The sequence below is a fragment of the Diuraphis noxia genome, unplaced genomic scaffold, assembly GCF_037042655.1.
Source record: "Diuraphis noxia isolate RWA-SAM2 unplaced genomic scaffold, SU_Dnox_SAM2 contig0001, whole genome shotgun sequence".
In the NCBI taxonomy this organism is placed as follows: domain Eukaryota; kingdom Metazoa; phylum Arthropoda; class Insecta; order Hemiptera; family Aphididae; genus Diuraphis; species Diuraphis noxia.
In genome coordinates this window covers 53,169,446-53,182,807 of record NW_028301711.1, presented here as the reverse complement: position 1 = coordinate 53,182,807, position 13,362 = coordinate 53,169,446, and the positions used below count along the sequence as shown (strand labels likewise).

Here is a 13,362-nt window from a genome sequence, read left to right as displayed (position 1 = left end):
ATCTAGACACTAATACCTACATACACAATTTATTGTACAATAGGTATTCTACCTAACGTATTATTTCATTTTTAATATTATAATTTAAAGTTATATTATATTTACTCAGTTTTCTTCAAATGTATGTAATGATACATGGTTACAAACCATTAATTTTTGCTAAAAATTAAAATTAAATTTAAAACTAATTCCTGATTACAATTATATATATATTATTATTTTAGGAAAATATTACACGAAAGAGAAAAACTCAATTTCAAAAATGTATTTATCATTTATGGAATACCATGGATATGAAATGGCTAAATTTTTACATCATACCTAGTATTAAGGTAAGTGGTAGGTCGTATGTACATAAGTCAATTAAAATTTAAATATTCCTTAATTTCACCATTTACCCTATCGTTGACGACTATAATAATTAATAATGTTCATGGTTACGTATTAGTTATCATTTTTATGCTTTTAGTCTTCATAAATGAGTTGTACATTTTAATGACCAGTTAAAAAATGCACGCATTCCATCCAGAATAACAGCACGCAGGATATATATAATATATATATATATGTATATGTATATATTAAACACCGTACCGTAACTGATTGTCCTGTAGAACTAATACTCTCCAGACATTATGATCACGTTTTTTTTTCTACTTATTTTATTGCTATAAAATTAGATTGCACAAGAGGAAGGTGCGTTGTCCTGTTGAACTTTATCTGGAGTTTTTAATTACTATTTATAATATACAATGGGTCCGTGCGTAGTCTACACATGCCGTCTAATCCTTTCCCCCTTTTCATACGCTTTGACATTATTGTTCACGACGGACGGTATATTGAACTGCTGTTTTTAAGATTCAACCGCCAACCCCATTCCTTATAATCTGATTTTAAATTTAGAACAATAATTTACATGATATCTCCGGTTTTACATCCGTAAGCACGTCCCAAAATGTGACTGTAAACTTTTTATATCTATAATAGTGTCTGAGGCTAAGACTTTGTCAAAAATATGTCGTCATCGTCATTAAAGGAGTTTAATAAGAAAAATATGTTAAATAATAATACTATAATAGTCAAAATTACTCTATGCTAATTTTTACTTAAATATAAAGTAATATTTAAAGTTTTTAAAATAATAAGTCTTTTAAAATTTAAAGAGTAAAAAATTAGATATGGCCATATATGGGCTATAAAAAAAATATTCAGCATATTATTTCCAAGTGTTTTAGTAATAGTAGCCTGTAAGTAGGCATTTATTACAATTTATTAGTTTTGGCTAATGTACTAACTTTTAAGCTATAATGTGTTTTATTATTATGGTTGTAAATATTTTGAGTGTTAAGTTTTTTACTGTTTTGTTTATATTAGTTGGGTTAATCTAAAAAATATGAATACTGGTGTTCGACTATATGAAAATCGTACGCTTTAAGATTATATAAACTAATAAATATTTTCCAATAATACTGTTTCAATTTGAAATTCACGGTAGGTACTGCGCACATTTATGGAAATTCGTAACTGGAGTGGTTTTTCATACCTAGAAACTAGTAACTACATAATACTATTATTATTATTGATTTAAACACTTCGGTGTAACTGATCACGAGAATACTTAGAATTTATAAATTATTTTGTATTAAATTAAGTACAAACGATATATTATATTTCCATGACATTAATGTGTTACTTTATTAAATAAACAAGAAATAGGGCCGCGTGAATGTCATTCATCGATTCATCCCTTAAAATCGCTTTACCTGCAGTAGGCAGTAGAAGTTGCTAGTTTTGAACCACCCACGAAGACTACTGTTCGAAACACACTTCTCACACATTTAGACGTGTGTCACGCGTTTCTTAGAAATATATGTCAGTTTTTCAAAATGTTACCCCACGTAAGTTGATTTGGGTACGAAGTTACAAAGATAAAATATGACATTAACGACAAAAATATTTACTAACGTAAATCTATTTGAAAATTTAAAATTCACATTGGCCAGCTAAATAGTGTTTCATTAATATTATATGACCTATGTTGATAATGGTCTAATAAGTTAGGTTAACCAAGTCTCATAAGTTATAAATGATGAAAAACAACAATATTAAACAACATAAAAAATTGTGTACGCCAGAATGTTGCAAAGATATTTTATATGTTAAAACAAATGTTAAATTTTTTTGTTAGATATACGATTATTATCCTCAGTTATGACTTATTTTTGTTGTACTGTACATTTGTGTTTTTACCATACATAGACTCTTAAAATAACGTCGACCCTACTTAATATATTCTTATACTCCATTTCTATGAATAAAATAAATAACTGAATACTATACGCAATAGCTGGGGACGTTTCAGAATATAAGTAGCATTACACGCACATATGTCTTAGTCCTATGTTATACGTGTGCAAGTGTGTTTATGAAAGTCGAGTTATTCAAATTGGATAATTGTTTACTATATATCACGAAAACCAAATAAAAATTAAACCTTTAACAAAAACATAATGTTCCATTCAAATTATACAGTCTGAGACGGTCACATGAATCATGTATATAGTTTATGAAAAATAACATGTGATTACTCCAAAGTCAAATATTTTCGAAGATCGTCAGAAACAACAATAATGCAGATAGGTACACATTATATAATTTTTAATAATTCTTACAAAGAGGAGCTATTTACATTTAGGCATAATAATATTAACCACAGCAATATAAACGAGCAGGGTTGGCAGACAGACGTGCACGAGACCAATCATTAAAATATCAGAGACTGGGTAATGTGATACCATTTTATTGGCACCGCTCCTTTTATAACCAAGTATATAGTTACAAAGGGGATGGGGTGGGTAGACAGGTACATTATCCTATGGCTGAAACCGGCTTCTTAAAATGATTACCATGTTGAATGTTTTTTTTTCAATTCATAAACCCATATAGCTATGTATAGTGCATAGCTAGTGTATAATCCTAACGAACGTAAAACAAGAACAAAGTACACTACCTCTATACTTAAGGAGTCAAAAAAGATTACTCGAACGTATGAGAAAAACTGCTTTGCTGACAAAAATATTTGTGATGCGAGAATTTTGAAAAGAATTCATTAAATATAATATGTGGTTTTGATTTACTTTGGTCAAAAATGGGATACATATACCAGGAAATACTAATTTTCCCCTCTCCACCCCAAATGAATTTATTCAATAGTACTGTTTATAGAAATAAATATATTTTTGTTCATTCGATTTACACGCATGTTAGATAAATAAAAATTAAAAAGTGGTTTTCATAATGAATTTCGTTTTAATTTCTCAAAAATACTAATCATCGTGACTAGATTTTTTTCCCAACAACGACTCTATTTGTATTCATATACAGGATCTTATGATCGAGTTCCTATTGAATTTTTTGAAATGAATGGTCACTGCAGTTAAATGCACATTAATAGTCTGACCGGAGAAAAACAGTAGTTTTCATCTCCACATCACTCGGTTACGATCACATATGGATGTTTTTATTTTTTTTTATAGTGGTAGCTCATTAGGACGTCTCTGAACGATATAATAACTGAGAAATATCCGCTGACAAGCCATTTGATTTACATATAAATGCCAGTTTTAAATAAATGGAATGTACGTTTAGAATGATTTAATTAAATACGTATAACAACTATTGATTCCATTGTTCAATAGATATAAAATTTGTTATTACCAATTATTTATTTACGAAGAAATAAAACATTTCAATTAATTTTACTTCAAAGTTGTCATTACACTTTATAATAGCAAATGTATACGTAAGTAAGTATATTTAAAATGTATAAGCCATAATTTTTCTAAAAACGTAGATTTTATCATTTTGTACATTCAATCATACGAACTGAAAAATATTTAGAATATAATATAAAATGGTTTAATTTGAATATATTGGCGTTCATTAAGGTGATTTAATTTATGTTCGTTAAAATTTTTTTAATAACTTCAGTCGATATTGTATCAAAATATATCATGTACAAGGTACAACTACATTATATAATTTATTCTGGTATTAAACATGTCAAATATAATATATTTTATGACAAACGGGCACTAATAAGTAACAAATAAATACTCATGTCGTAAAAAAAAAAAAAAAAAAAAAAAAAACAGGAAACCGCGATGACAAACATTCCACCGTAGAAACATTTTGTATCGTTAAATCATTTTCGAACAGTTCGGTTGAAATCTCAGAATTCGGACAACCCAAACCCACCAGATGTGAAAAGATTTCGATAATAGTGAAGAGTAATACGGACCTGTCTCAGTCATGGAGCTATTATTCTGATTCGATTCATCGGTAAATATTAAAGTGATCCGATGTACCTATTGTTGAATTTTTATACCACTCCAGATTTCGAGGAAGGTCCATTATATCCATTTGGTTGTTTTTTTTAAAACAGTCATCATCAATAATATATTAAAAATGTATCAAGTTTTGAATAGAAATATGTCTTCACTATTATATGTTTGTTTAACAATCAATAGAACATACACACTACATAAATTAAAATTTTTAATTGATTTTTCCTGCATTGAAATACAATTATTCAATGAGTGGAATATTTATAAAAATTAAACTAAACAAATTATTTAAAAAAAAAATTAAGTATGCATCTTTTACAATAAAACGCACCTTCATAACATTACATATAATATAGGTAGTATATAAATATTAGCTTTCAAAATAGATTCTATAAAGTTAATAGGTATTATTTAGTTTTTAAAAATGCTTTTAAACTGCAATAATAGAATAATCATATTGATTTTCAAATATATTTACATAATTCTGGAGATTCTAATACGTACGATTTTAAAATACATTTCAAATTGTTTAAAAATCTTGGTGTGGTTTATATAATAAATAAAAACAAACGGTTTATTTAAAAACTCTAATACACGGCTGCGAAGATATTATTTTACCAGAAGTTCGTATGCGAAATATAAATATAGCTATTCCATACAGGATTAGACATTTGAGATGAAATTTTTTAATTCAGGTCAGATAATCTAAACTTTGTGCTGATTTTATTTTGTTTTAATTTTCGGCTATAGATTCTGGAATTTGGGTAAACATATCTATTGCGCCTTTAGACAATAAACAGATCTATAAGATATTTATTTAAAAAAAGTAATTATACAACAAATAATTTTATAAATAATCGAGTAACACGCGTATAGAACGGTTTTTTGATTGTTTTTCCAGCGGTCGTTGTATTGCCAAAGTACCTCCTCATAACAGATGCCACGCGACCCCTGCCTTCATCACTGCGATTATTCCCGTTTTGTTTATATATATTATATGCCTCTTTTTTAGACCACAGTTGACTAAGGAGATTGATAAAATCGCTGGACAACACTAATTATAAGTAGGTACTAATAGCAAAATCGTCGCTACACCAGCACACATATTTACGTTTTACAATAATGTTGCTGGACGTTACCGAGTCAATATAATTATACGCACACGGGAGTTTTGGCCGTTCGCCCGTGGGCGTAAAAACGTCGATCCGATCTATATACATAAATATATTTTCACCGAGCAAAAACCGTATCCTGGATATTCTTAATCGACGGCGATAGTTTTGGCGCTAAAAAAAGACGGAGAAATGTGCCCGGGGATGCACTCGTAGTGGTGTATTATATAATGTTATACGTTCCGTTACTCGAAATGTGCATTGTTTAAGACAATATCTATACCGTAGGTAAGTGGTTACAGCGTAAACCCATAGGCACGATACTAGGCCTATACTTTTTTTTTCTTGACAGACACCTATCACAGTTATTTCGATTATATTTTCCCACAAAACCGATATCCAAAAAAATATCTAAATATTATATTATAGGCATGCCTACCTGTATAGATTTGATCGTGTTTATTTCAGAGACCACTTCATTTTGTTTTTGTTTTTCATCTATAGATTATCTTTCCTCGATTTTTATATATAAAAATACTCGTGAAGTTTAAAACTTGCTATTTAATATTTATGTTCTTAAATATTTTTAAACATTTAAGTTTCTATTTGAATTGTTTGTATTTACAACATACAATGACCGAAGTGAACTATAGGTAATATTTAATTGTTTTTTTTTTTTAAATTTAATCATAATAAATATACAACGTAAAAATTTATTTGATTGGCATACAAGAATGATAATTAAAAATACCATACTTAATACATTTTCACTGTTTATCTATTTCAAAAATTCTTGTAGAATTTTATTGGCCAATTTATTGTTATACTTAAAAACATGCGTAAACATGTTTTATTCTACTTAATAACCTTAATATCCAAGTATTAATAAAACAATTAAATTTTATTATAGAATCAGAATCGTTCTTATAAGATTATACGCGCCTATACTGATATATTGACACAGCAAATAATCGTCCAAAAAAAAAGAAAATTAAATATAATTTATTTCACCATAGTACCTTTTTTCACGTATATTATTTGCTATTGTTTGATTATCATTATTTAAATGTATAATAAATGCAACCGTTTTTATATGTCAAGTGACATTAAGAAGTTAACGGATTACTTTTTCTTGCCTATATCTTTAATAATTATTCATCAGGAGTAAGATTTCAAAAATTAGACAATAAATATAAGAAAGTTCTGAAGTATGTAATAAGTAAGGGCAGTAAGGCCATTGATTATAGTATAATACTCGTGTATAGTATAGTGACATTTTTCTTTGCATATTTCAACATACTTATTGTAAGTAATGGCGTACCAGATATTATAAGAAAATTAAAATTAAAAATATTAAAAAAATAATGTTAATATTGTTAATTTGGTACACACACAATATATAACATATTTTTTTTTTTTTAAATAAAAAAAAAATACTTATACTAATAGTATGATTTGTTGTTTTGTAATATTATATATTATATATTTAAATAATTATTATAAAGATAAAGTACTACAAAATAATTTCTATATCGAACTGAAGCCATTGTCTTATAAGCAATACTCAGCTTAATTCGATTAATTCATAAAAAAATAACAGAGAAAACATTCGTTTAAAAAAGATATTGTCATTCTTTTACTCTTTATTTTGCATTAGCAAATGAAAAATATTATTATTATTCTGCAAAAATCAATTTTGTAAAACTAATATTTATATATATAAGATACTTTATAGAAGACTAATAGATCGTATAAGTTTATGAAGTATTTAGTATTTACTTTTTAAGAGCTAATATTTGCATTACACGGTTTCATGGCTTTGGAAATAGAAATAATTACTGTACAAACGAGACGAATTGCAAGTCACAAAAATGGTAAATATATTGAAATATATACTTTCAATAAATTATTCAATTATTTGATAAGTCTACAATACAATTTTGTTTTGTGAAAAATAAAAATAAAATGAATGCATTGTATATCGACGAAATGAAAAAAAAAATAACGATGTGCCTATTATATAGTCGCACCAATTTACCAAACAAATGAATACTTTAAATACTAATGAATTTCTAGTCTGAAAATCCGAAGGCACACAATGAACGTACACATACCCAATTTGTCAAACATTTTACGTTCTTTTATTTCCATGTAAAAATATATATTCAGTAAATACTAAAAAGTACTCAGTAATTTAGTATTATAATTCTTGTTTTTTGAACAAGGTTTAAACGTACTATAGTTGCTGGTTTTCAAAAATGAATCTTTATTAATATAATAATAATAATATATACCACATTATATACATTTTTGATTTTAGTAAAATTTTATATTTTTATTGATTACTTAATTTATAGAAAATGATGTGAATCAACAAAATTTTATATCACGCCAACAAATAATATAGAACAATAGATAGATGTATTAATATATAAATGTAAGCTGAAAAAAGGTACATTTTAAAATAATTTTTACAATTCATTTAGAAGTTTATTTTAAATATTACCAAAATAGGCCAAATAACTTTTATTTGTTTATTTTTGTTGGTGGATATATGAACTGTTGTAAATTGTAATAATAGTACTTTTATGTTTTAATAAATTCTATACCATTATATATGTTCATCAACAAGAATTTTAGTTGGTTTTGTTTTTATTCGATTATTCTGAGGTTAATTTAAGTTGTTTTAGATTTTTAAAACTTTTAAAATAGATTCTGTATAGATGAAAAGAAGTTTCAACATTCGAATGGAGCATTAAAGTCTCCCAACAAAAAATTAAAACACGTTAAATGATTCGAGCGAGACAGTTTTAAAATGTAACTTAATGAATGGAATGTACCTAAGTATTTTTATAATCTTCAACAGTTTTTTTCGTTTAAACTTAACAACTCACACGTGCAATGTTAACATTATTATTACGATGTTGTTAAATTTTTTAACAAAATTATATCTGATTATAAAAAAAAAATTTTCAGGAATAGTTTGTAACATTTTCAATAGGTAGTTTATTATAAAAACTTGTATTTTATTAATAATTTAGTAAGTATCTAATTTATAATGTATAAATAATATATATTATATATATAATATATTTATTTATTATATATTCATTTCATTGTTGTATGATAATATATTTCGAAACACGTGTGTATTGAGGCAAAAAATGATCTATATTGGCTTTATAGTTGAATAGATGATAAAAGAGCTGTAATCGCATGAAAAAGCTAGATAATAATTATTAATTTCAACGTTATTGATACATACGCCAAAATTGCGTGGGAAACGTACATATATTATATAATATATTAATTGAACTGCACACTACAATTTATCTTAAAAGTGTGCTCTGATTTAGATGGTTTCAACAAGTACAATTTACGATGATATAATTTATTGAATATAATCATATTTATTTATATGCAAAATTTGATCATTTTAATGAGTATTTATTCATCATTTATTTTTTGATATTTATAAAAATAAACTAACTTCCGTTTTACGTTTTATAGAAACTAAACACGTAAAAATATAAAAACATCAATTACTCGGCAACAATCATAAACTTGCAAAAGTATAGTCATTCTTTTCGTGTATTTTTTGATTTAAGATTGTATCTTTAGGGGGGAACGATCGTTTTTGGTATTTAATACTGTGACGGTTCATTCGTTTAGCGTATTTTTTGATTTGAGATTGTATCTTTAGGGAGAAATGATCATTTTTGGTATTTAATATCGTGATGAGCTTCATGGAATTTTCTATTTCATAATTAACATAACAAGTTTAATTTTAAGAATTTGGTGATTAAAATAAAGCTGAAAAAACCAATTTTGAAATTTAAGCAAATTAATATTATTGTTTTTTTTTCTGAACAATCTATGATTATTCTCTATTATTATATTTTAAATTTTCTATGTAAAAAAAAAAAAATACATTTATTACATTGTGAAATTATAATTTAATTGATTTGTTATGTCTATGGTTGTACTTCTTACAATATTGTTTTAGAATAATACATTTTACATTATTTCAAATAAAATTGCGATGAAATGATTATATTGCATTAAATACAAATAATTATTTTAATGTCATTTTATCAAAAAAAAAAAATTGTTTATCATACAACTTAAAACATGTTTTTTATTAATGAAGTGTTATAGTTTTGGTCTATTTCACTTCACATTCATCATTTTTTCACTGTACATGTGTACAGATTTTGTGACTAAAAAATATAAAGACAAATACCTTAGAAATAAAAGCATGCTGAAAATTTAAAAAGGTTTACAAATATTAGCCGTTTGCAAAACGTACCTATATTTACAATACCATTATTGTTTTTTTGATATTTTATGGACTATTAGTGAAAATAATTTTATTTAACTGATTTAGACCCCAAACGGGGTGAATAATTAAAAAAATAAATAAATCGAATTTTAAATTTAAAAAAATGCATAGATCTTAATCTATAATATTAATACTTAATAGTTTATACTTAATACTAATATATGAAATGTCCCCATAAAATAAAATAAAATATATCACATAGATATTATACATTGTACATAATTCGTACCATATACCTATGCTTAATTTTAATTATTATAGATAAAGACAAAAATTATAATATCTTACTTCTCGTGTCTGAGCAGGTCCATTTAGAAGGCACGTCGGACTGCGATTGCGGCGTCTGCCTGACAAGTGCGCAGAGATGTGTTTGTGTGTTTGTATTATCTAACTAGCATATAATAATATAAATTATAATTATTATGAAATAATATTTGAAGAGGTACGCTTAAGACACACGCTCACATCGCCGACGTGCGCATATGTGTATACAGACCGCGGCGGACAGACTGTCTGCGAGACGTTATTTTATTCTCTGTGTTGGTGGGTCGTCACTGACTCGCGGCGAAAAAGCGACTGAATTTTCTGTCGGGGGGTCCCCGGGACGGCGGGATGCCGCGATGCTGCGGGTGCTCCGCGCTGTCCGATGCCGCCGCCTCCGGTGGTGGTGCCGGAGGATTACCGCTCTTCTGCCGCCGCCGCCGCCGCCGCCGAAGGAGAGGAGCGCACCGGAGCGAGCGAGCGAGCGAGCGAGAGAGATGGAAACGGAGAGCGAGATCACTCACACGCACAAACGTGGCCGCCCCGGCGGCGCGGCGTGCACCACGCACACACGCACCCGAATCGCGCTCCTATTAATATACGCGGTGCGTGCGTGTACGTGTGCGTGCGCGTGTACATTATCGTGCGCGCGTACATGATATAATATTATAAATGGTGGTCTTTGCCCCACCCGCGGTATTATAATGTCCAAAATGTATTAATTAAATCCGAGAAACCGACACATATGGTTCGGCGTCTACAGTCGGACGGGGTGCTCAAGACCGAAAAAAAAATTATAACAATAATATATTAACGTGATACATCATTGATATCATACAATATAATGTTATTTTTTGTAATATTAATATAATAAAATGTATATTATGTTGTATAGTCGGCGTTGGACATTCCACGACAATTCCGGGAATCTCTCTCTCTCTCTCACCATTTATACATTATTATATTATATTATTATGTTTTATTATATCAATATAATGTGGTTCGGTTTGGTACCTATATTATATGCATCAGTATGACATTATTATCGATGTAACCATACCTTGAGGTACCGAAAAAATAAAAATTCTCGTACAGAAAATGTAGGCATCATTGGTACGCGTTAACTGTACAATAAGATAATAAAATGGTGTAAAATTATTAAAGGGGCGTAATTTTTAGTCATTTTTGAAATGCAAAGTACAGGTGAGTCAACAATAGTTAAGTTGATAAAACCTTTTTCACTTTATTTGTATTAACTTGATTCACTTTATTGGTTTTTTTTTGTTGATATAATAATGATCTCAATAAAATTATTCATACTTACTATAGTTGTTACATTCAATCGAATCCAAGTTACTTACGTTTATCCGTGAATAGTTGAGCAGTTGATATCTATACATACAACAAAATGATTATTGATGACACGTAATATATGTATAGTAGGGAGTATAAAAGTTTAATTATTGAATTTATTTCTTGTTGCCGTACGCCTAAATTTTTAAAATACAATTATTGTAAGCTGTCTATTAGCTATTGCCTAATTATATTAGTTTTAAACAAAAATTTAACTTACAATAGTAAGTTAATTGCGTAATTATGTAAGAATCTTAACTTAGCCGAGTCACAAAATATAAATAACATGCCTTCATACGACAGCCATTAAACTAAAAGCCATCGGATAAACGTGTATTACACTTGAAGTTCAATTCGTATTTTTCTGTGCGTTAAATGACTGACTGATAATAATCCTCCAAAACATCTTTTAGTATTTAGTACCAACTACAGTTTTGGGTTTCATGCATTTAACAATATATTTTAATTTACTAATATTATTAATTAATAATTTAACATCCATAAAAGATAAAATATAAACTAAATATTAGTGTCATATTATTATTTTTCGTGTACTATTAACTATTTTACTTTGTAATGTTTTGGAAGAGGGCTTATTTATATGATTTCTATAGCTGATTATTATAATAAATAAATATATATATATATATTTTTTTTAAATAATATTTATACCCTCGGAAGCATTTAAGAGAATTTTTTAGAAATCGATTCAAAATTAAAATTAAATTTGTTTGAATTTTATCTTACAATTAGGTAGGACATATATGATACTATATGTATATTAGATGAATGGACGTTTTGACAGCTTTAAAAATGTTGAGTTAACCATCATTTTGTTTCCGAAAAATAACCAGATAGGAATGATAGGATATTTGATCCCCGAGCATAATTTCCTAAAAACAACAATAATAATATAAACCTTGGATATCAATGGAATAAAGCTAGGTAACTCAAGTCTCATAAATGTACATTTAATTTTAACACCAATTTATGCGTGTATATTATTTTATATATTATAATCTATAGTTATTATATTTAAATTCTGTACAGATGTAGGTAATTTTATTTACTTATTTATTTTTATTAATAATTGTTGATTACACGTTTATTATTTCATTTTTTTCGCATCAATGAAATAACGAACTAATATAAAATTTATTTCCTAACTTTTAATTGTTTTCTTACTATTCAAACGCTACTAAAGTAATTAATTTAAAAAATAGCACAAAATAATAGAAGGGTAAACCTCCTAAATATAACTAAAACACTCTGAAGACCAAAGTATTAAATGGCTAATAACTCCCGAAGACCAGTTAATGTCTGTCTTAATAGTTTCCTAGGTCAAAACGTCCGTGAACTCAATTTTTACAGGGAAGGAATTGGCTGAAATAAAACGCCCTAGGATGTTCTAATATATTATATTATATTAATTGTCTACCTATATAGGTAGTATATAATTTTTCTTTATCTCATTAGCTAGATGAAAAAAAAAATAGTGAATATTCCAATTTAATACTTGTAGGATTGTTGCCAGCAACTTTAAATATAAATGTTAATCCAGTTTACGAACCTAGTTAGTTACTATATAGACATTTTAGTAAGTATCATGCTAAAGGGTTTTCGGTTGTACACTAATATGAATATAAATTGTTTAGTAAATAAATTCCTATTTATACATTATACGTATGTGTATATAATACTTAAATTAAATGTAACCATTACCAGTAAACATCAAACAATAGGTAGGTACTGTTCGTCTGTATTCTAAAGTCTGTACAATCTGTACTAATAATAATGTATTGTGAAGCAGAAAAAATTATTATTGTTGTTGACACATTAATTAGTATATTTTTTATTCACTTAATTTCCATATATTTTTTCATATTATGTCATTACATAACATCCATTTTTATACAAAATGTTGCATGACGTTCATTTTATAGGAATA

At 27.3% G+C, this 13,362-nt stretch overlaps 1 protein-coding gene across 4 annotated transcripts in view; it reads right to left on the bottom strand.

Annotated features, from left to right (window-relative positions):
- Nucleotides 1-10,384, bottom strand: part of Ppn (proteoglycan-like sulfated glycoprotein papilin) — a 46,935-nt gene extending 36,551 nt beyond the window's left edge. For all 4 annotated transcript variants that reach the window (XM_089215949.1, XM_089215930.1, XM_089215943.1 and 1 more), the window contains exon 1: nt 10,089-10,384. In XM_089215949.1, coding sequence (XP_089072075.1) covers nt 10,089-10,111 — 23 coding nt within the window. In that variant the 5' untranslated portion in view covers nt 10,112-10,384. The remainder of the gene's footprint in view (nt 1-10,088) is intronic.
- Between the last annotated feature and the right edge of the window lie 2,978 nt (nt 10,385-13,362).